The sequence below is a fragment of the Diplotaxodon limnothrissa genome, linkage group LG6 (genome assembly GCF_057381915.1).
Source record: "Diplotaxodon limnothrissa isolate DT_005_m linkage group LG6, D_limnothrissa_male_GT1.1, whole genome shotgun sequence".
NCBI lineage: Eukaryota > Metazoa > Chordata > Actinopteri > Cichliformes > Cichlidae > Diplotaxodon > Diplotaxodon limnothrissa.
In genome coordinates this window covers 34,104,983-34,129,528 of record NC_140601.1, presented here as the reverse complement: position 1 = coordinate 34,129,528, position 24,546 = coordinate 34,104,983, and the positions used below count along the sequence as shown (strand labels likewise).

At 40.6% G+C, this 24,546-nt stretch overlaps 1 protein-coding gene across 1 annotated transcript in view; it reads right to left on the bottom strand.

The window, feature by feature from the left end:
* The window catches only part of pkd1a (polycystic kidney disease 1a), an 87,526-nt gene that overhangs the window by 20,265 nt on the left and 42,715 nt on the right, over positions 1–24,546 (bottom strand). The window contains exons 15-38 of the mRNA XM_085355081.1: positions 23,815–24,297; positions 23,586–23,717; positions 23,008–23,183; positions 22,240–22,370; positions 19,048–21,671; positions 16,677–16,871; positions 16,277–16,576; positions 15,742–16,160; positions 14,391–14,541; positions 10,433–10,585; positions 7,847–7,987; positions 5,328–5,649; positions 5,016–5,232; positions 4,581–4,740; positions 4,320–4,472; positions 4,051–4,195; positions 3,229–3,549; positions 3,004–3,092; positions 2,320–2,632; positions 1,314–1,494; positions 922–1,186; positions 640–835; positions 247–417; positions 12–155 (exon numbers count right to left, since the gene is read on the bottom strand). Coding sequence (XP_085211207.1) covers positions 12–155; positions 247–417; positions 640–835; positions 922–1,186; positions 1,314–1,494; positions 2,320–2,632; positions 3,004–3,092; positions 3,229–3,549; positions 4,051–4,195; positions 4,320–4,472; positions 4,581–4,740; positions 5,016–5,232; positions 5,328–5,649; positions 7,847–7,987; positions 10,433–10,585; positions 14,391–14,541; positions 15,742–16,160; positions 16,277–16,576; positions 16,677–16,871; positions 19,048–21,671; positions 22,240–22,370; positions 23,008–23,183; positions 23,586–23,717; positions 23,815–24,297 — 7,582 coding nt within the window. The remainder of the gene's footprint in view (positions 1–11; positions 156–246; positions 418–639; positions 836–921; positions 1,187–1,313; positions 1,495–2,319; positions 2,633–3,003; positions 3,093–3,228; positions 3,550–4,050; positions 4,196–4,319; positions 4,473–4,580; positions 4,741–5,015; positions 5,233–5,327; positions 5,650–7,846; positions 7,988–10,432; positions 10,586–14,390; positions 14,542–15,741; positions 16,161–16,276; positions 16,577–16,676; positions 16,872–19,047; positions 21,672–22,239; positions 22,371–23,007; positions 23,184–23,585; positions 23,718–23,814; positions 24,298–24,546) is intronic.

Here is a 24,546-nt window from a genome sequence, read left to right as displayed (position 1 = left end):
CAGTTCCTTACCTGAAGCCTCCACCTCCATCTCCACCTGTCCATGAGTTCTCTCGTTGTCCACTGACAGCCAGTCTTCCACCAGGAAATAGTGGCTGCTTCCTGTCTGCAAGTCTTTTACCAAGACATACTGTAGCTTCCATGCTGGAGACAGACCTGAAGAAGGGGCAGCAAATAATGGTTAAATGATGGATAAACATTAATATACAGACTCTGCTTGGGCTCCTTCTGTTGTGTGTCTCTTTACCTTTATTGTCATGCCAAATACGTATTTTCCAGACATTGCCCAAGCTGGTGTCTGTCGCAATATGAAAGATGTCGAGTGCATTGCGGGCAAAAGCCCCTCTGCTGTCGAGATGGCGATGTCCGCTACGGCTTTCACGCCCATATAAACTGATTCCCACGTGAGCCGTGGTGCCTGGATGGAAGAGAGAGGCAGTTTGCATGAATTCTCTTCATTTCTTGATGTAGGAATTGATTTTATTGAGTTTAAAATTTGAAGTTGAACTGTTATGATTTGCCTTATTTTCTGTCATACACACACTGTTACAGTGACACATGACGCTCATATTGAACATATTGGCAAAGTTTCAAAAATGACGTCAAAACGACATCTACCTGTTACGTCGTTTTATCTCACCTGCCCCTTGGTTCCAGCCAGTTTTCACCTGGACCTCATACTTAAAGAGTCCATCTCGGCCACAGAGTGGAACCACACCAGCACGCCGTAGATCCAGCTGGTCCAACTTGTGTAAGATAGCCGCTGCTACAATATAGCATATTAAGCCCAATAGACACACCAACAGCACGACCAGGCTTGGTGCCCCTGAACGCTCCTGAAGGAGGGGGGAAATGGTTTAAGTGGTTTTGTTTATTTAGTGCACATCCACAAATTGTGACTGGTATTTAGTGAGATACTGACTGGCAGTTTAAAACTGATGGCATTGGTTGGCACAAACAGGCCTGCGGCGAAGGATGTGAGGTGCTTGGTACGGCAAACCGCCCTGCTGGCGTTGGTCTCTGCTAATGGCACCATGCCATCTGTCCGCCACTGCTTTTCACTCTCACTGAAGTACTGACACAGAGAAGCAAACACCCCGACCTCCAGACGAACATCCACGGGCAGAGACTCAGAGCTGCAGGGCGTACTCACGTTGATGAAGTAGTCCAGAGTGGTGTCGTAGGTCCTATTTAGCAACAGTGACATTTTTGGAGATAAACAGGAGACAAGGACAGGAGATGTCAGCCATAGCAAAGTTACTGCATATTTAATGCGCACTGTATTATAACGCTGCAAATGAACAGAGTTCTTACTCTGGTGACAGGAAGAAGGTGTAGTCCCTGTGGTCAAGATCTTGCCCGCTGGTCATATTGAGAGTGATACGTTTTGTGTCTGTGCAGTTGAACTCATTGGGTTGTTCGTGGGAATGGAGGTAGGCGGTGATGAATGGCTCCTCTTTGTCATTCTTTTCTCTTTCATACTTTTCTTTTAAATCTAGAAAAGAAATGAAAATAATGACAGTAACACCAACACAAAAATACACAGTCAGTAAAGAAACAAACAAAGACACAATTTACATTTAGAAGTACAAACTTAGTCACCAAATGACAAGACCAGACAGCTTTACAATATACAAAATGAACTCAAGTTCACTCGCCCTGTTATTTCATCTATACTATATAAAGTACATAATTTTATTGTCTGGCCATTGACATAGCTGTATGTTCGCAAACCCATTCAGAATCCATACCGAGGCATTCATATGCTGCAGTTAAGTACTGCACAGAGTCACAATTATATATTTCTGGCAATATAATAACATATGTATCTTTTAATTTGAACTATAATAGATGCTAAAAACAACACGAAATCCTTTTTTTCATTCATTCCTAAAGAAAAAAAATGCTAAATTCCAGTTACTTGGACAATAAATATACATTTAAAACACCTCCAAATGATTATTAGCTTAATCATCAAGCAGCTCAGACTGAGCAGTGTGGAGACAAAGTCAGAGAGGCAAGGCTGACACGGTCTGAAGATGCACAAAGGAGGACAGTCAATGTATTGGACAAATCAGGAGGAAAAGAGGAAGACCACAGAAAAGATTCATGGTTATAGTGAAGGAGGACATGCAGAGGATTGATGTGACAGAGGAGGATGCTAGGGACAGGGTGAGGTGGAGGCAGATGATCTGCTGTGGCATCAAATAAGGGGACAAACCAAAAGAACGAAACCAAGAGATCAAGCATATTTTTGTATTAAAGAAATTAATTTGCTCAGTTCTACCTACTAATGTTTGTGATAAATGTGAGTGCTCACCTTGGATGGTGAAGTTGAGCTGCACAAACAGCCCTGCCTGTCTGTTGCTGTTTCCTGCGCTGACCCTAACGATGACAGAGTCACAGTGGCTGATGTTAACGGCCCCCGCTGTGGGTACTCCTCCAGTACCAGAACCTTCAGAACCCAGCTCGCCAATGCTACTATTGTTAATGGCAACTGTGATGGCCAGACTATCATCAAGACCAGAGATTGGGATCTGGGTTCCATTTTCAGTGCGAAACTCCATGGATGCCACCTCGGTAGAGATGGTGTAGTTGGCAACATAGTTGAAGGGGAACGGGTTGGACTCCACCTGGATGGAAAAAGTTAATAAAGTCAGTAAAAGTGAACGTGAGGATCTTTTATCTGAAAACAGAATTTGAAAAAGACCAAAGAGAAGGACACAGTTCAGGCAAACTCTTTCAGTGAATGTGCTGATGACAGACTTCGGCACAAACAGCTTTCACGCTGCCAAGTTCTTTGACAGCCATCTAAGGAGAAGGTTCAAAAGAAGAATTTTGTACTTGACTCAGACGTTTCTGCTCTTTTAAGTGTTTTCTGATGTTCAAAGAGTGATGTCAGTGTATGTACAAGTAATCCCTGTAGGGCCAAAAGCTCGGACCTCAGAAAGCTGCTTGAGTTTTATTCTACTCGAGAGTCTGGTTGACAATAACATGAACAAACCTGAAAAAGTAGCTGCATGATGCTTTTTCCAGCAGCAGCTCTGCCCAGACTTTTATTGAAAGCTCGGGGGATGGAGAACAGCTGGCACTCTGGTAAAATGAAGAGAGAGGAAATTAAACACTGTCATCATGCACATGATTCTTCACAGTTACAGTTTATAATGTCCAACTTTCTGCAGTTTATAGTGAAAAATTCCAACCTGAGACACTAAATGCACAAACAAACCTGGACTGTTGTTGCCATGGTAGCAGAGGAGACTCTGGGGGTCTGCCAGTTTTCCCGTAGCAGCTATCTCAGCTCCCCTCAGAACGAGAGGCTCCTCGTTGAGTACGCGGCCGTGCATGAGGATCAACATGAGCACCGAGGACAGACTGTAAGCCTTTGCTGCCACACGCAGAGGGTGTGGCTCCAGTGTGTCTAACACGGCGTTTCCATACTCTTCACCAGAGGAAGAAGGGGTTGAGATGGACGGGGGTGAGGGGGAATCCAAATAAGCATGGAGGTACGAGTAGGAAGCTGACTGACTGACTTGATGGATCAGATCACCTTGTAAAAAAAGGAGAAAATATGACATACGATAAATTAAAAAAAATAAATAAAAAGACCAAACTTAACTAGTTTGTTCTTGAACTGTTGGTGCGCACAGTATTGGTGACTGCTCATTTATTTAAGGAAAAATAAAATCATAAATAGATTTTTGAGAGCAGATTCATTCAGTTATGTAATCTACTCAACAACACCACTTACTAGAATTTGGAAGCGTTGTGTTAGTGAGCATTACACGGCTCTAGTTTAGCTGAATTTACACAAATTCACTGCTTTTAGACCAATAAATAAACCAATTTTTAGTTCCTTTATAGATCACCTATTTTATTTAGTCATAAGTAAGAGCAGTTAGAAAGCTATATCCTCAACTTAACAAAAAATACACAAAGATATCTGACTGGGTAGAAGTTCCTAATTAGTGTTGCAGTTAGAGCCTCATGTAGAAATGAGCAACACTGTCCTAATAATGCATTTACAGTGACACAGCAGTTTCGTTCTTACCCATGATGTTCAGGATGTTGTCAGCTATTTCAGTCGGAGTGACGACGCCCTGCTTGGTGTCTGTCTGCAGAATGTCCAGCATGGACTCCAGCTTGTTCAGAGTGCTGTTCTGACACTCCTCACAGATGAACTCTCGACTTACCGCCTGGAAAAAAGATGCATGCACATTCACTCGTAACTGATTTGTTTGTATTCTTGGCTCTCCTCTTCTGTTAATAGCCTTAATAATTTCCTTTAAAAATGACCCCGTTTTCTCTCATCCTGCTCACCGTGCACTGTGCAAGAGCAGCGGAGGTCTGCTGGATATCGCTCACAGTTGTCAGATCCAGAGCAGTCAGAGCTCTTGTGATGTTGCTGCGGACTCTGACTCTATGATTGCGCTCATCTCGGGATACGCGTGACGACCGACTGGTCTGCTCATACTGGAAGAAAGTAAATGCCGATATAATTACTCCTCATGTGTTATCAGCTGTTGTGTGACTTGACAAATGATTGCATTAATCGCTGTTTTATGGCTAGGCCTCTCTTACCTCATTTAGGACTGTAATAAGAACCAATGATAACTCTCTGACCCTCTGGGAATCTCCCTGCTCCAGCAGCTTTTTGAGTTTGCTGTCTGTCAGATCAGAAAGCCAGTGGGGAAGACTGCTGTATCCAGAAGGTGGATCTGGCAGTACAACCTCAATGGTCCTGGACACAAACAGGAAAAAAAACAACTGAATATAGAATTTGAAACTTCACTATATGCACGTGGAACAGCAGTCACTGGTGAACAAGAAGAGCAACAATAACAGCCATGTTGCTTCTAGATGCCATGAAACTCAACAATGAGCAAATACCTTGGGGATTGTAGTGATTCCTTGAAACATTTCAGTAATATAACACCATGGTAGCTAAAAGTGACTCAAAAAGATTCAGACTGAAATCTCCTCATAAGTGAACTAAACCGAGTAAAGTAGAGTTACTTGTTAAGAGGCATGATGGCAGCTCCCTGGTGGTCCTCCACTGTGATGTACACGTATACATGATGTTGGGCTATGCTGAAACCTGGAGGCAGGAAGGCCGAGTGCTCTGGACTGCTTCCTTTGTACACGCAAAAGTCCTCACAGTATTCTTCTTTGCAGCGTGTCACTAGCAGACTGTACAGCAATGTAGTTTCAGAGTCACCCAGATCACTGTAACCTAAAGGGTTAAAATCAATGCAGGGTCAAAAGACAACAATCCCTATAAAGGATATGATAATTAAAAAGATTTAAGTCACATTTCCTTCTTCCTACCAGAGCAGTTGAAGTGTACGCGGTCCAGCAGTGTGCGTATCCTCCTGCCTTCACCATCAAGATCCGCGTAGGCCACTCCTGCCTCCCCTCCAGCTCTCAGGTGACATTCCCCACCAGCCGGGGCCTTGTTGTGATGCAGTGTGATAGAAGCAGCGCCCTCGCCATTTAAGCTGCTGTCAGTCACATGCAGGGTGAAGACATAGGAATCATTATGCCGCAGGACCCCCTGCCGTAGCACCAGATTCATACCGTCGCTTCCTGTCGTGGTGGAGGAGGAGTCTAGGACCAGAGTCTCATTCTTTAGCGTCATGGCACTCCAGCGCTAAGACAGAGAAGGAAAACAGCCTATAACTCTCTGCTCTTGATATTAGTGACATCAGTGATATCAGTGACACCAGTGTGCTTTTTCCTGCTTGAGTTGCAGTTGAAAAGATGAGTTGGGAATAAAAGGCACGCCATTATAAAACAGTTTGACAGTTGGCCGGATAATCAGATGAAAATTTTCAAGCGGCAGGTCATTTCAAAACACAACTTTTCAAACAGCTCAACCACCACACAAACAAACTGTTTCGTATGGCGTTATTTTTGTGCCACTATTCTTAGCGCACTTAAAAAAAATTTGCAGGTGCAAGTGTTGCATTTTGAGGAGAAATTTATTTTGAAATGCAAATGCAAAAACTGAGCAACAGGGGCTGCTATCGTGTGTGTGTGTATGGATAATAGCAAACACCGAAATAAATTTTTTGCACGCAGCAATGAATTTTGTTCACTCAAATTTAGCTTTTCTTCGCTCAAAATAAATTTCTCCTCAAAATGCAACACTTGCACCTGCAATTTTTTTTTTTACGTGCGCTCAATTTCTTCTTTTCGCTCAGAATAGTGGCACAAAAATAACGCCATAGTTTCGGTGTAGTTCTTCTCAAAACTGAGGAGCTAAATGTAAATCTGCGAGAGGAAAAAAAAAATGTAACAGAGATGGAGAAATATGTAAGAAAGAGTGGACAGGAGACTGAGATAAGAGATCATTTTCAAAAGGTAGGAACTGCTCAGCGAGTGGAAACTTTATAGACAAGAATGTCCTCATTTGTTTTAGATATTGTATCCAGACATAATGCTTTGATAAATTATGTTTTTGTGAAAATATCGCATGAACATTTTCACACTTTTCTCTCTTGTTTAAAGACTCAACGTTCAAACCTTTGTAGAAAAATAATTACAGAATGAAACCAAAGGCACTCGTAGGTGCAGTTGACGGTGCAAAACGTTTCACTGACATTTTTGCGATTGTTGGAGAAAACTTACAAACATACAGTACAGCACTGCAGAGTCACACTGCTAGCGATAGAAGATTTAGATAATTTGATAAGCTGAACGCATTCTATACTGTACAGGAGACACAGCACAAGACTGACTGACAATGGTCTACAGCCAATCAGAACGCAGAAAACAATGCAGTGTAAAGAACAACAACCCCAAAACAAAAAAAAACACGCAAAATTGCACAAAAAAATCCAGGAAACAGCAAGACCGCAAAAGGTGAACCGCGTTATAGCGAGGGACCACTGTACTCGGATAAAAGTTTACAGCGACACGCTTTGTTGGACTGGTTACATCTAGAGTAGTGTTACTAGACATGAGGGAGGCATTCTGATGTAACTCTCACCAATAAGTGTATTCCTTAAAATGTCAAACTATGCCCTTTAAAGATGGATAGCTTTTAAATCATCATGATAATAAAATAGGTATTCTTAAAGTGCTCAAAAGAGGCGTAATTTTAGCTTTTTCCTTATTAATAATTTAGTTCCTCTTGAGAAACTTTTTTCCTACAATTTATGTGTACAATATTTCTAAAGCGTCCACATGCATGACAAACCTGACATTTTTCTTAGGAGACAGACAAGTTAAGTTACTTATAACTTAGAATTGCATTAAGTACTGTATAAATGATTAAATGTTAAAACTGATGATGTGTAAGTGAGACAAAACTTGCTAAAGTTTTTTCTTTTCAAGCTGATGGATCTTTCCCTTTACTAAAGACATATTAGTATGTAATGACTACACATATTGAGTCAGATATGTGTAGAGAGTCCAAAATTCAAATATACTCCAGTCAGTATGGAAAGTATAGTGTAATCCTAACAAAGTGACATTGGTTATACTGCAGCTGAGCAATGTCAGCTGGTAGGTGCAGTTCAAACTCCAGAAACTCAATGATTGTTTTGTCTTTCAAATTGTTTCCTTATGTAAGTTCAACACAACATATTCTCTCTGGCTCAGCTTAAGGGATGACCTCATTCTCACGCCCACACACTACTGCCTGCATCACGAATCCCAGGGAAAGTCTGAATTAAAGAGAGAGGTGGGGCAGCAGAAGAAGAAAGAGAAGAAAGGGACGTGGAAACGTTGACTTCACTGTTGCTTCTGTGGTGCCGTGACCTCATTTTGCTGAGACATAGAAAGACATTTTTAGCCAGATTCTGCCCTTAAAGCTTGATGTCAGTGTTTCTGTGAGCTTTTACCACACGAAGAACGCCCTTGCAGTTGGTGCAGGTTCCTCGGAGGTAGACATACGAGTTCTGGCTGACCTCGTAAATCGACTGGGCCTTACAGGACACACACTCAAGATACACAATGGGAATGTGGCCGCTTTGGACGAGCACCTGTTACAAAAACAGACATGCAGGGATGCAGTCACCAAGATCTGAAAAGAGAACGTTTAACCACCTGAAAAGAAAACGTTTGGCTTAAATCTGATGTATGTATATGAATATGCACAATCTTTAAGGAAAAAAAAAAAAAAAAACTGTTTCCCCCAATTGTTATTGAACTATTATTTAAAGAAAAGTTCGTGTTTAATCCTTTTTTATTTACTTGCATTTCTAAACAGTGATCAGCACACAGAACAAGAAGTCTTGGACCACAAATCTGCAGTCTGCACTGGAACCCTCAAAATATTTGCCATGGTTCATTATTACAATAGGAAACACTTGTGTCATGCCATGTTATGGCTGGATCACAACAGCTTTTTTGTTCACATTTCTTTTCTTCTTGCTCTGCCTTACACTTTAAGCTCCCTTTCCCCTCTCTTTAAACCACTTTTCTTCTGATTGGCTGCCCCAAAGTTAGAAAAGCAGAGGGCTGTACGACAAAGTGAGATGAATTTCTTACAGAGAAATGTTGAGCTTAAATGTCCTAAAAGTAGCCCTATTTTTACCTCGCTAAATCACTGTGGTAACTTGTGCCGAACACATAAACTGGAAACAGTTATGTTCAAAGTTTAAAATCGGCTAGTAGCGTTTTGTTGTTTCTTTTATTATATCCACCAAGAAGATTGTTTTTGAGGTGTGTTTGCAGCTGTGTCATTCTTACCGTCTGTAAACACAATAGCTCAAACAATTTTAAGAAAGTACTATATAAAGATTTAAAATATCATGTCCCATCTGACCTCTCATTCAAGGTAAACAGACTGATCTCAAGGTGAAAGTGATAATAATACTATGCAGAACTATTTACTATTAAAACTATATTTCACACTTCCATTGTTTGTATTAATAACATAGAGGCATATGGGGAGTGATATATAGGAATTCTTAATACCATATTACGTTGGACCTCGCACCTCAAACTTATATAAAATGTCTTTTATCTTTAAAATTGTACTTAAAATGCTACCGCCTTTGTTTGTATTGGCAACATTTAGGAAATAATGCAGGTATATGTGGATTCTAAACATCACATTATAGTTTGCATCCAGCCTTTGAAGTGCCTTTCTTTCAAGTTGACCCCAAAATGTTTTGTATCTTCAAAGAAACTATTTATATCCACATTAATAAAAACTAAAATCCCATATTCAAAATTATGTCAAGTATATTAAAATGGGTTTCAGCATTGTAAATAACAAAAGCCTGCCGCTTGCACTTGTTTTAACTGCACTACAAACATCTTAAAGTATGTTTAAAAAGAACAAAGTAAAGAAAATGAACATAATATAATGAATATATAAAATAAAATACACTTCAAAGTAAATATTGGCCAGACACTGAGCTGTCTTGGCGAAGGTTTGCACTCTCTGATTGCTTCTTGTTTACAACATGTTTTAAATGCAACGTAGAGTCTCTGCTGGGCGGGTGCATATTATATGTGCAACTTGTTAAACTGTACCTTACTAACATCACAAATCATGCCAACTTGTAAAGATACAGCTGTGGAAACGGTGTATGTCACTGAAACATTCATGTATCCATTTGATAATGCAGAACGTGTGTAAATGTTAAAGTTTAAATGTATCCAGTAAAAATCTCAGAGCTCCCATCTGCTGTCATCAATTTAAATAAGCTGTTAAAATAAAGAGCCAAGATCTTATTCAGCATTAAAACAATTAACTTTAATTAAAATGTTTAGTTTACCGTTCTATACACTAAATCTCTAAAAGATTAATGATTTTCTGAGCATTAATCTCTTGTTTTATTTTCAACACTGTTGTATTTTATTGCTAAATCTTTATGTCATTTATAGATTTTTATCACTACTTTATCATTATCTGATAATGTCTCTGAGCAGGCAGCACTCATAGGGATCATTTTGTGTGACCCGTGAAACCCCACATTTATATGAGTGTGCACAGAATTGGAAGCAGAAATCCTGGATTAACACAGCTGTTGATAACTGCTGTTTTGATACTCATCATCTTTAACTAGGGTTTTAGATATTGTTGAGCCAGCTCATGCAGAGAATATTCAGAATAACATTCTGAATATTCAGAAGTATTCAGTTTTAAGCTGTCTGAATGCTGAACATTTGGGCTTATAGAGACTAATTGCAAACTTTGGTCATGTTTAATATGTGAATCAACCATTTCAACAGTACATATGGCAAAAAATTAAATTATTTTTCTAATATAACTAATTAATATCTTTCACCAGTGATCAATTAACCAAAAGTTGTGAAACATTTTTTAGAAGAAGCATTATTAATAAGTATTAATAGAAAGAAACTGGGAAAGCTGAAAATATAAAGACCGAGAAAAATCTGTGTATAACTTAATGACAATTGACTTTTCTGATGCTATTAATGTGTATTTAATATGTACATAAAAGGAGACTTACAGTCTGTGTGGTGGACTCTGGTGCCAGGCCGTCTTTGCTTATGGTCAGTTTGAAAGTGTATTCAACCTCAGCCTCCAGCTCTGAGCCAGAGATCCCCAGCACAGGGCCGCTGGAGCCCAGGCCGAAGTTCAGGGTGGAGCAGTGCTCTGGACCCTGAAAAGAAGAAATTTGCAGCAATTTTTTATTTATGTTGTCTGTCTGTCAAGTTGTACAAAATCCTGTTCCACACAGTCTCAAATTCATTCCAACAAACACACTTGCATTTGTAAACTATGGCCCAAAATAATTGGGGAGAGATTAAGGGAAAGCCGACCTACAAAAATAAGTTTCCAGTACTTGTTTCAAATAAATCGCCGACCCGACAGCATCAGGAAGGCTGTTCCAAAGTTTGGGTGCTACAGCAACAAAAGTCTGATCACTTTTGGGGTTGTAGCAGAACATGGTGCATGCAACTATTAAGAGATCTCGACCAGATGATCTGAAAATCTGAGGTCTCAGTAGCTCCAATAAATAAGCAGGGGCCTGTCCATGTTGTCAGTTGTTAATAATGGGATGTTAAAGTGGATTCTTAAGCTCATTAGAAGCCAGTGACGGGAAGAGAGAATACGTGTGATATGAGAGTGCTGCCTTGTTTTTTAGCAGCCTTGTTGCTGTGTTGTTCACCAATTGGTGACGAGAGCTCTGATAGATACTTGTGAAAAGCAAGTTACAATAATAATGGCTGGAATAAGGGTAAGAAACACACCAACGTGGTCAATTATTAATTGGTGGCTTGGATTTTTCAGTAGTACTAAAAGAGGCTGTATCAGAGGTTTGTGCTGCCCGTGGGTTCCCATCAGCACAGGCACGGACAGAGACCGGGTAGAGCAGCAAACAGACTTTTATTGGTGAGTGTTCACACATACTGCATAAACTAAAACCCTGTGTGCTCCACTGGAGCTTGCCTGGCATGGCGAGGCACACTCAACTCTAAGCAAAGCTAAAGGAATATCTTCTCCTAAGTTTGGACAAAAGCCCACCATCATCTATGAGTCTCAGCATGTGTGTCATCTGGTTTCAGCATGCTACTGCATAAAAGGAGAGGTTGATTAGCCAGCTTGCAACAGGTGAGTCAGTCACCTGGCACTGCTCCCATACCATTCTGCCCAACCTGTTCTCCTGCAGCTGAGCTAAAAACCACAGACCATTACCACAAGGATAAAGTCAATCAAATACTCAGTAAATACACTTCCTGTTAACATTAAAATGAGTTTTTTTTTTTAAGTCCAACCTAATCTTGCACTTTCATGTATTTGATATGTATAAAATTGCTTATCCAACTTTTAAGTCCCAGAGTAGCTTAAAAAAACATATTTGATAAGAGTTTAAATATATTTGATTATTTTATCTACAGACAAACATGGGGAAAAAGTAAAGAGGTACCCGCAAACGACAAAGTTACATTTAATTTTTAAATGCATCCAGTTAAACGTTTCAGAGCTCTGATGTGCACCCACACTTTAGAAACACATGTAAATAGCAGCACTGTGAGCACAGTCAGCACGGAAATAACTGACGTGAATTGAAATGTTTATTTTAAAACTCTGAGTGACAGGTTCCGAGATTACTGATTTTCTGCACCATTAATATTTTTTCTTATTTGCAACAGTGTTGGATTTTACTTTATGGTTAATTTTTATATTCTTTACACCTTCTCGCCATTTTATCGTCATCATTATCTGATAACGTCTCTGACTGGAGCAGGCAGCACTCATAAAGATCATTTTGTGTGCCCGAACAGTCGCCTGACCTGAAAAACATCCGTTTTTATGTGAGCGTGCACAGAGCCTGAAGCAGAATGGCCTGTGTTGAACTTCATTCGTTGTATACCACTCATCGCTTGCCAATCTAAAGACAAAGTGTGGATAACAACGGTACAAATGTATTTCTATAGAAGAGCAGTTCAAGTTTAGTGTTTAGTAGACCCACACAAGTTCTCCTCCATGGCTGAAAACACAACATCTTTTTAATGACTGTAATACTGTGTGTGCCGAGTTTATTTCCCATCCTGTAAGCAGCACAAACTCCTAATTTTCACAACTGTAGTTGTATGGTAAATTTTGTAACACAACTTAAATAGTCACCAAGTGAACAGCCAAGTAAAAATGGTCACAGACGTTATATTTGATTTTGTGCGCTGTATTTAAGAAACAAAGCAAAGATCCGCTGCCATGTAAAATGTAGCTTATAAGATGATTTGTCAGTTATTTCATCTTTTATTAACCACCTCTGTCATCATGTTCAATTGTGTTTGTATTCAAGGTCAGGAATGTTGTGTTGAACACTTCAAGACCTGGGATCTTGTTAATTCCTCTTTCAGTCTTTGAACTGAGTGTCTTTTTTTAATCAACAGTACTGCACGAGTGTGTGTATGTGTTTATGTGGACTGTGTAATTGTCAGGGTGGGGAGCAAAGCACCAGCTGTGGAATGCATAGTTTATCTCTAAACACTTACATAACCCTTTAAATGCCTATGTGCTCAGATGGACACCCGTACATCTCTGCACAACTATCTTTGCGATCACCTCGTTGGCCCTGTACTTCTCTAACATTTGTCATATTGACATACTGGCCTGGCCCAAATATCCTCACCTTCAATTGTCTCATTCAAAAGTTCTTCACTAAAACTGGTCCTCATGAAAATGGAAATACAACTATGCACACAAACTCTTCTGGACACTCCCATCCCACTGGGTCTTATATTGCGGGTTTTTTTGCTGCTCCGGCAGAATGTGTTCCCGCCCAGCCAAGAAAGCACTAAGTGTGAAAAACACTAAATGGACACACACATCAGCATACACTCAACTCAATTTAACACAACGCACACAAACTATCCTAAGAAAATTTCTCTTTTTCACACCAATCCTGAAGGTATTTGCAGTGTTTGGGACTGTTATGTAATCCCTGTTTTATGAATTCACTCTTAAAAACTGCAATAAAAATTTCTGAGAGCAAAGTTTGTGTAATACTCTTTAGGGCTGTTCGATATAACGATATATATCGGATGATGATATAAAAACATCTATGGTTTCATTTTACGCTATCGTTTGTTCCGTGGTGTCGCAAAATAAACTGTTTACGGCAATATTTTTTCATTATTTTGATGGTCACTGTAGTGGCCATATTAATTTCTTAAAGTTCTCTCTTTCTCTTATATTTTATATAACCACACTACAGACAGACAAGCGTTTGTTTTTATGCGTTGTCGTTAGCAACAACGACGGTAAAACCACCGCGTGTCCGCTTGTTCCACATAAACTTTTAACAATAGAGCTCAAGATCCTGTTGAGACTTTTCAAAATAAACTGAATCACGTGAAAGATGCAGAATATTTACGGATGAGAAGCAAAAAAAGAGCCGCCAGGTGCTAAAAAATAAACCTTAGACTGAAACGTTAGAACAGGCTTTTCCCCGCAGCACGCTGTGTAATAAATACTCACAAAGAAAACGGCGGCCGTTACAACTTATGTCTAAAAATGTATCGTTTCATGCATCGGTTAAAACACTCGACTCCAGCTACATGACGCGCAGCTGGAAACACTTCACGCTAGTCGAGCTGCCCGAGATTCACAGAATTTACAGAAAATGTTACATTTTTGTGATTTATATCGTTATCGGACGATAGATGTCTTAATATCGGGATATGAGATTTTGGTCATATCGCACAGCCCTAATACTCTTACTTATTAGACTAAAAAAAAAAAAAAAAAAAAAAAAGGCAAAACAAAGAAACCTAAGAGACATGACGGGACACTGTTGTCTGACCAGCAGGGCAAGGACAGTTGCGTTTTAGACACAAATGTAATGCATGACACTAATACCTTATCTGCTACAATAAGGTTGCTCCACGACATGTCAATTGTTATCAACAGAATGACCAACAACAGGCCAAAGCAACCTAGTTACTCCCTGTCCTTACCTTTGAGGTGTTTTGACATTCCCAGTGGTAGTGGAGTAGTGATTGTCTGCTTTGGTCCATGTTAGGGTCATACGACTTTTCTGCACTGAGCTGCAGGTCTTGTGTTCTTGACCACACCCTGTAGGTGCCTCCTTCTATAATCGGCACCAGCCTAAAAAGAAAAAGGGTTCAAATTAAGCAAGAAATTCCTTGCAATCTCTTATGCAGAACTGAACTGATTCTGCATTTCATTGACACAGTAAAGTTAGAGCTATGTTTCTACAATTAATGCATATAAAAATACTTAAGTAGAGAAATGTGGAATAAGAAACTAATAAGAAAACCTCAACAGTACGTTGTGCGGAACTACATGTAAAGCAAGTACTGTACTTTTTTCTACTGCAAGTTTTTCTTTCGCAGTTTAGGTTTACATTTCTGCACTGTTAGCTTACTTCTTCTTAGTCACACGTTTTCCTGCTGTTCTCATTTCTTTGTCACTTCCTGTGATGTTTAAGTCACATCTTAAAATTACAATATCAGTACTCTTGTGAAATAGTCAATGTCCTCTGCTCTCCAAGCCTCTAGTCCCTGTTCTTTAAAGTCCTTTTTTATTATTATATCACTTTACCATCCATCTCTCACCTTTCTGTTCTTAACCTCCTCTGGGATGTGCAAATTATTTCATTTAAATATCAGCTTAGTCTGTTCTACCATCAACAGCATCTAAACTCCTTTATACCAGCCACTATCCCCAACCTATCTCCAACACAGTGAATAGATCCCCATATTTGATTTAGAAGACAGAAGAACGAAAGAAGAAAATGGGAAATTTAAGAGGGTAAAAAAAAAAAAAACCTCCAAAAACATTTTTATTTTATGTTCAGGGACCATATCGCTGCACTTTTCAAGGATAAATTGGAAAGAAATTCATATATTTGAACATGTAGGATCAATAACGCATAAGAAACAACGTGAGCAGAACACCAACAGCACCTCTCTCCAATCATGCTGTGAAGGGAGGAAACAGACTCGTTTTCAGTGAATGTCACAAAGACATTCAAGGAAATATTAATGGAGTCATTTCCTTAAATTTGGTTATTAAATTTGATTTGAGATAGACTGTTGTATTTATTTATTCTTGGACTCTACCAGAGTAGCTTTGCACGATTCACAGTTCAAAACAACAGATTTGCACAGCAGGTACATGGGGCAACTGTGCTAACAGCCAGAGCTGTCTCACAGAGACAGAATCTATTATAATAATATGTTTGGAAAACATGTCACATGCTGAAATCAGGGTAAATAATGAAAAAAGGATCGACATCACAGAAAAAACTTATATGAATGCTTGGTTACTATTTTTTCTACTGACCTAGTGGAGACTATGCTTAAATGCAGACAGGCAGCCTTCCTCAGAGGCACACCTTCATACGACAGAGAAAACACTAATGTGTAGTTCCCTGCTGCCAAAGCCATCTTAGGCAACGACAGCTGCAGCCGCCGCATGTCCACCTCCACCGGCAGACGAATCGTAGCTCCGGGGGTCACTGATTGGTCCTTCATGATTTCACTATCGCAAGAGGATCCTGAGAAAATCTGCCAGAGGTACTGAGCTCCGTAGCGTATGCAGCCTTTCAGATCCACATTGGCCTCTACCAAAGCGGGTTGGAAGCGCCAGATGGACAAGCGTGGAGCTTGAACCACATGGACTTCTGGTTCCTCACACTCTAACACACTGATGTTTACTTCCACCTGCGCCAACACCCAGCTCACCATGTTACTGCAGTTTACCTACCAAGGAACAGAAACAAGCTCATAAAATCACAGTACTTAGGTTTATTTCTTTAAAAAAAAAAATGCTGTATCTTCTAACAGATACAGATAGAACGGAATTCAAAGAAACATACTTGCACCAGATAGTGTCCTTTGTGTCTGTACTCATATCCCACAGTTGTGGTGTTTGTACGAACGGGAGCAGAGCCATCGCCAAAGTGCCACAAGCACACCACAGGATAAGATACGGGGAGGATGTAGGCTCTAAATTTCACCGTCTTATTAATGAGAGTATTCCTTGGCACAGCATTCAGATCTGCAGACTTCAGCACATTCTGTACCAATATCCACTTGGTGACTTCCTGACCTTGCAGACTGTTGAAAACCTTCAGGTGAATGGTCAAATTACCTGGTTCTTCTGGAGTGTAGTGTGCCTGGAATGATGTGATTCAGTGAGATACAGCAAACCACTGCCTGTTATACTGTGATATTTATGTCGATATTATGAAAATTTTAATATGCAACCAAGTTTACCTCTTTGCCGATATGTGATGACTTGTGATGGTGCAGATCAAAAGTCCACAGATAAGTAACAGAACTGCCCGCCAATATTTTGGCCACAAACATTTTATTTTCACCAACTGCGATTGCATCTGAGATTCCTTCAATGGAGAGCCCATGTACCAGCTCCATCACCTCAACATGGAGATTGATTCTCTTAGAACTGACCTGGACAGAGAGACAAGGCAAACAAATATGGGAATTGTGCCGATTTGATTAACATATTTAATAAATAATTAGTGCTGTCAGCGTTAATCTCGTTAAAATGACGTTAACGCCATAACTGCATTAACGCGGCAAATCTCCGTTAGCGAGTTAGTGCGGATCGCCCCGTGCATGGGGCTGCACGGCGTCAACGCGTTAGCACGGTTAGCTCGTTAACGCGTTAGCACGGTTAGCTCGTTAACGCGTTAGCGCAGTGCAGCCCCATGCACAGGGCCATCCGCACTAACTCGCTAACGGAGATTTGCCGCGTTAATGCAGTTATGGCATTAACGTCATTTTAACGAGATGAACGACAGCACTATAAATAATTTATTTCTTATTTCTGCATGAAATCAATACATGGTATTAGTTTTAACATAATGCTGGTATGATATATGTTTCTACAGTCCAGTTAGCATAAGTAATTTTGATTATTCTACTTTGCCCCTTATAGTGCAGCGCAAAACATTCAAAAACTCCCTGATAAACATGAAAAAACAGAAAAATGCTGTCACTGACTCTATAAAGGGCACTATGTTGAAAACTTATATGATATACTTCCTAGATGAACACATTTGGGACATTAAAAAAGGTGATGATGGGGACTGAATTTCAAGTGACAGTAGAGCTGGGCGATATGAGATTTTTTCATATCACGATATGTTTTTTTCATTTCAGGCGATAACGATATCTATCACGATATAAGCCAAATAACTATATTTGTAAGATTTAAATGTGCCGTTGCTCACAAGTAAAATGTGAAATAATCAGCAGCTTGTTTTTATTTAAATATTTATTTCCCATAATAAGTTCGACAGGGTAGATGTACTTAAGGAACATGAGACTTTTTCAGATAGATAAAGGCAAATATTGCAAACTACACAAAAGGCAGCCGCTAAAGCGTTTAAGTTTCAAAATAGAACAAACGAAACAACTACTAAATTGTCAATTCCACTTAGAAACAAAATATTAATTCTAAAAATAAATCTTAGTTTGTTTTACAGAAGAACAGACAAAACTGACTAACTTTTGTCAATATCAAATAAACTGAGAACTAAAAGGAAATTCTCAATCTCTCCTTGTTGTATAGCGTAGCTTTTCAAACAGTTTTAACAGTTACTTTAGTCTGACAAAAGCCGAATGACGAATTAGCGCTTCCAGTCAGAGACTGAGGCTACGTCCACACGTACACGGGTATTTTTGAAAACGGAGATTTTCCGTTTTCGTTTTAAAAAATAATCCCGTCCACACATAAAGGCAGAAATGAAGGAAAACGCTGCTATGAACATGCCAAAGCAGCAGGTGGCGCTAGATTCCTAACCGTGAAGAAATGTTGGCCAATCAGAAGTCTAGAAGCCTCGGTGGGAAAAAGTAAACAAAGCTGCGGCATAGAAGCAGAACAGAGTCGTATGTGTGGACGGACAGTAACTGTGTGTATATGTAAGCATTTAAACACTGCAGAGAGTACAATTAACAGTAACAGTATTGTAGAAATTCATTTCACCGAAACAATAACGTGGCGCACAGTGTGACGCATGCACCAGTTTATTGTATTTCCAGACTTGCTTTCGGCACAATTTACAGTGCACGCTACTGTTTTTTGTCAGACTTGAAATAGCCGAAATACCTTCACACTACGGAACTTCTTTGGCTCTTCCGTTCGACAATCTCTCCGGCATTGGAACCATCATCTGTTTTCTCTTCTGTAACCTTCGGTCACGCTCGGTTGATTTTTCTAGTCGGCACACTCATTTCCTCCATTACGCGCTGGCTCCATTACCCGCTGGCTGCTTCCCAAACAAACACACGTGCGGCTTGGCACTTGTGCTGTACGTAACAAGTCACGCGACGTGACGCTGCGGCTGTGATTGGTTCGGCTCTGCGCTACTTAATTTGGATTGGCTGACCTTTTTTTTTTTTTTTTTTTAAGAGGACAAGAGCGGCGAGGTCTATCGCGATAGCTTAATTTCTCTATCGAGTAAAAGTTATATCGCGATACATATCGTTATCGTTCTATCGCCCAGCTCTAAGTGACAGTATTTTATTTAGTATCTGTTTAAATATATGTTTTATCTCATATCTTGAGTAAAACTGACTTGTTCTTACAATGTACATTATCTAACCTTTTCCTTTACCTTACCTGGTTGTGAGCAGTGAGATTGGCATTGTATGTTCCCACCCTGCTGAATACGTGGCTGTAGTTCTGATTACGCTTAGCGTAAACAGTTGCATCGCCACTGATGCTGAGAATCAGATCAACGTCCGAACCTGCTGCCATGGAAATAATGAAGTCCACCTTTTCATTCACTGCTACAACGTTCTTACTTGCCTTAAAGTCCAACTTATCAATCCTTTCCTGAACAAAGAATTCCTTTGAAAACACTTGCGAGCTGACACCATTGGTGGCATTCAAAGTAACAGTGGCTATCTTTGGCTCCTGAAAAATTACAGATGTTTTCTTTCCCGTTTCTGTTTTTCCATCCAGCAGCCATGTCCATGTCACATTGGTTCCTGTCACTACCTTCCCCTGTAGAAAGATGCTGACACCCGTTGCTATGTAACTGTCCTGAGTCCCATTAGTGACTGAGAAGATTAGGCCAGAAATTACTTCCTGGACACTGACACGCTTTGACACAGTCTTTGAGCTAACTTCATTAAAGACCTCAACAGTTACTTGTTTTTCCCCAATAGTGTTGAAGGTGTGGGTCTTCCCGGGCATATTCCACTGCAGAGCATGCCCATCTACAGACCAACGATACTGTAGGTCTGAGCCTTCTGTAGTCAGTACTGTGAGATTTACTGAGACATTGACTGCCACTGGGTTTTTGCTGATCTGAAGGTGCACATCTCCGGCTGGTTCTAGAAAGCGGATGGTTCTGTTGATAGAGAGCTGGCCCAGAAGGTTGGCTGCCCAGAGTAAGATGATACAAGGACCAGGCTTGGGAAAATTCAGTTGAACGGTTTTCCCAGTTTTGTTGAATGAGCTGTCAGGATCTAGCTCTCTGATGATGTTCCAAGTAAAGGTCATGTTGGTGCCCTCCTTTAATCCAGCTTGAAGTTTGAGACCTCGGTTTGTAGGGAAGCAACAACCATCCAATCTGGTGCCTCCCTCTCTGCCAGTCTCCTCTGCCAAAATCTGCAGCCCCTCCAACTCACGTTGGACAAACAGGAAGATATTTGCTTGTGCTGTTCCTACATCATTCTCTGCCGTCACAATGATGTTGAAAGTCCCAACTGAACGAAAGGTGTAATACATCTTGTAGGTCCCTGGGATTGAGGTACAGTGGTCACACAGTATCCAAGAGAACCGCGCATTTAACCGATCGCCGTCTGCCATTTGGGCTTCAAAGGTGACTGACTCGTTGAGAGGGACTTTTACCAAGCTTGCATTGACTCTCAACCCACTGATTGGTGCAATCACAATAACTGTTAAAGTAGTATCATTCTGACTAACTGTGTTGGCTGCTTTCAACGTGATATTGTATTTTCCAGAGATGTTGTAGGTATGAAGGACATTCTGTCCTGTAAGCTGATTTCCATCTCCAAAGTTCCAGGTGTAAGTGACATTGGAGGCCAATGAAGAACTGATAAAAGTGTATGGTGCTCCAAGTGTCAAATTATTATACTTTGTGCCATTATGCTGAATGACAATTGGTCCAATGGGCATCAGAACCTCAATGACAGCACTAGCATTACTGCTGGAGATGTTATTGAAAACATTTACCGTCACCATGTAGAGACCTGGGTTCTTAAATGCTGTCACCATACTCCCTGAACCATGAATGAGCACAGGGTCTTCCTCTTTACCAAAGTCCCACTGATAACTGTAGTTAAATTGAGGTTCAGCTCTAACCCAGAATTGTATTTCGTCTCCCACAGCATAATGGGATTTCTCAGGGGTAAGGCTGATGTTGGTCAAAGCTGGCTGCACACACACCCAGGTGAAGAAATTGGCCTTGGTGGTCTTGTTCAAACCAGTGGAAAGGAGCAAGGAAAGGTGGTAATTCCCACTTGCCAAATAAGTGTGAGAGACTCTGGGGTTGCCACGGTGTGTCTCGTTGGGACTTCCGTCCCCAAAGCTCCATTCGTAAAGGTGAGCTGATGCGTTACCAGACACCCAGGCTTGAAAGTTGACAGTGGTCTGCTCTCGGACACATCCAGAAGGCTCCATTCTTATAACTTGGAAGACAAACACCTGAACTGGAAGGATTGTCCATCCAGAGCTTACAGCATTCATAGCAGTCACATTTACTGTATAGTTACCATCTATCGTATAGGTATGTGACACGTTAGGCTCAGACTGAGTATAAATTTTTCCATCACCCATTGCGAATGTCCATGTGATGTTGTTACCCGAACGAAGGTGTGCCCACACCTTTGTAGGACTGTGAAGCTCTGTGGGAGAAGTGCTTTTAGCTGTTAGATCTTCAATCTCCTTATACACAAACATCTCAGCACAGGCACTATTAGAGCTGATGGTGTTGTTTACTGAAACACAAACAGTGAAGTTGCCCGACTCTGTAAAGGTGTGCGGCACACGGCGACCTATTTGAGTGACAGAGCCATCTCCAAAGTGCCACTCATAGTGAATTCCATACGGTGTGGGCAAAGGGTGAGCCTCAAAAAAAGATGATTTGCCAGCGAGGAGAAGTGCTGGCTCCGTCTGTATATTGACATGAGTGAGGATGCTGTAGACGCTCATGTTGATGCTCTTAGTGATGTTCTCATAACGATTGGAAACTGATACCAGTGCGGTGTATATTCCTGAAAAAAAAAAAGAGGTGGGAATGGGAAAATCATGAAAAAAGAAGATATTTTCTGTACATGTTTGGATCATAAAGTTCTGTGACTCTGTCCACAAACAAATAAAAACCATGCATGATTTAAATTTAGCTCAAATTTAACTTCTGGACCTCTTCCAGCTCTTCAGTTATAGTTTTGGATTTTGCTCCACTGAGCTGGCTCAGAGGTCCCAATCTGACCTCTTGCATTTAAGTCTGAAATTTCACCATGCACCTAAAATTTGCCAGTCAGTCTGATAACGTTGGTGTAAAACAGATTGGACTTTGATGTTGAGAATTAAAAAACAGTCTTCAGTGGAAGAACTAGCAGTGTAACGGTCCAGGCGCACAATCAAGAACATGCTTCTTTTGATGTATTCAAAACAGCTGTGAAATGTCCAATATGCATAAGGAGACAGCCCTGAAGGGGAGAGAGGCTTCAACTTATTCAACCTGATTATCATAACTTGTAAGCTATTATCTACTTTCAGGCTTAAAAAAAACAAAACACACAAAAATAGGCTTTTTTATTTCAAAGCTGTTATTGTTACCTGGCTGAGAGTAATTATAGGTAATATTGTTGCTTAGGAGGACTTGATTAGGTGAGTCTTGACAAAAGAGGGAGGAAGAGTAGGGAGGCTTGTATTCAAATTCCTTATATCCTCCATCACCAAAAGACCATCTGCAACATGATACAATGCAAAAACATTATCAGAAATCTACAAATAAAAAAAAGCAACATTCTTTATGTCGTTTACGGCACCAACAAAGTGAATGTGTAAACAAGGTTATAAAGACAACACGAGTACTACCAATACATGCACACAAACACAGGCGCACTAACTGGAGAGATGGAAAGTGGGAATCTTTTCTGACGATGCAATAAAGGGTTTGGATGAGGCGAAGTGGAAACTGGAACTGAGGAAGCCTCTCAGAACCAAAAATGGTGAGAGTGCAGAGAAACTAAGTGAGAGAGTACTCCAAAGTTGGTGGGATACAAAGAGTGGAAGAAAAAAATGAAGAAAAAAAAAAGTAGAGGGGAAACAGCCGCACAGAGGGGAAAATTCTTGTCAGCAATCTTCCCTAACCGCACAGTTATAAATCCAAGGCTTCTCTTTGACTTGACTGCTGCAGTGCTATTATGGCACACAAGAAGAGAAAAACAGAAAAGAAGAGCAAAGCATAAGAGAAATAGAGAAAACAAACAAACAGTTTTTCACTCAGCCTTAAAAATATAATAAAAGTAATAGAGATAGAAATGGGCAGTTATGGGATCACTGTAAATAACGCTGTCCATCTATCCACCCTGGTGTTCATACCGGAAAGTGGCAGAAACTGACATATCCATGACCACCGACGCAGTAAGAGTCTGAGTGGAGCCCTGGGGGACCACATTTGGCACTCCCCTGACTGTGAGGTTGACCATGGGCTGGAGCCGGTCTACGGTTACGTTGAAATGGTCTGTGAGCATGCTGACATGGTTCATGGCTGTCACCTGGGAAGATAGCGCATAGTCAGTATGACATTAGCCTTGTGTCACATCTGCATAAAAAGCTGTTACAACGACAACCGCTATGTTATTCTGATAACCAATCACACAGTTCATTTCTCAGTTTAAAATTCATTTCCCAGACATTTATTGGCTCCATATTCGAAAAGATGACTGTCTTCGTTCTCTGTAGCTATTTTCACGCATTCACTGCAACACACTACACCTCTGAATTTTTCTACACCTTAATGACAAAGGTGCATGAGCGAACACAGCCTATCTGATGCAAGTGGTATCAAAAACAGATGTTTTACATATTAATTTATTTTTTAAAAATTGTCATAATGTGTCCATATGTAAGCCCAGGTGTGACAACAGTTTGACTTCATAGATGAGACAGAAACTCACTGTAAGTTTGTAGATAGCAGCATTCTGGTAGATGACATTGAGGACAGTGTTATAATAAGTGAAGTAGGGCTTGTCATCCACTGTCCATTTAAATGTGGGGTTAGAGCCTTCAAGCACTGACGCTGTGTAGCTCTACAATAGACACAGAGCATAATGCAGGGTATAAACACGAATTATGATCTCTTCATAAAACTGTCATTCAAATAAGCCTATAAGCAAAATAACTCACCACAACTGACTCCATCAGTACCCTGCGTGCAGGATGTGGCTGCACCACCAATCCTCTCAGTGGCTTTTCCAGGTGAACAATCACTTTCAGGCTGGCCTCTATTACATTATTGTGGGCTTCCAGCTCCACCTTCACTGGATCCTTGTGTTCCTCCATTTTCAGACTAAGATCCAGCACTGCAAACTGGCTGGGCTCTGCAACCACACCACCAGATCCTGGGTTTGCCCCCAGCTGACAGAGTGCTGGATTGGACAAAAAATCCAGGGGACATTCAGACTTGAAAGTGGCACTATGATTACTGCCATGCCAAGATACCGTTGTTGGGTCACGAGACTGCACACGGAGTAGAAGCCGGGTGTCATTGGACTGAATGTAGAGGGTGCCATTCTGCACAGGGGGATGGAGGATTGTCAGGCCCAGTGGAGCCACCACCCGCAATGGGCACGATGCAGAGACTGAGTACGACGGTTCAACAGAAGTCACCTGAAATGTAAATGCATTTTATTTAAATTATTACTATTAAATACAAACCACTCTAATAAATGTGCTAAAAGATAACAGCCAAAAACTTCCTCAAATGTTTAAAACCTAAGTATCTTGCAACATTGGTGTTATAGGAAAAAAAAAAATACTAATTCTAACACTTCAAACTCCTCACTACAGGTTCCATCTTCTTTAGTGGCCTCCACCTGCATGTAGAAATCTTTCACATGCATGCTGTGTTGATGGCTT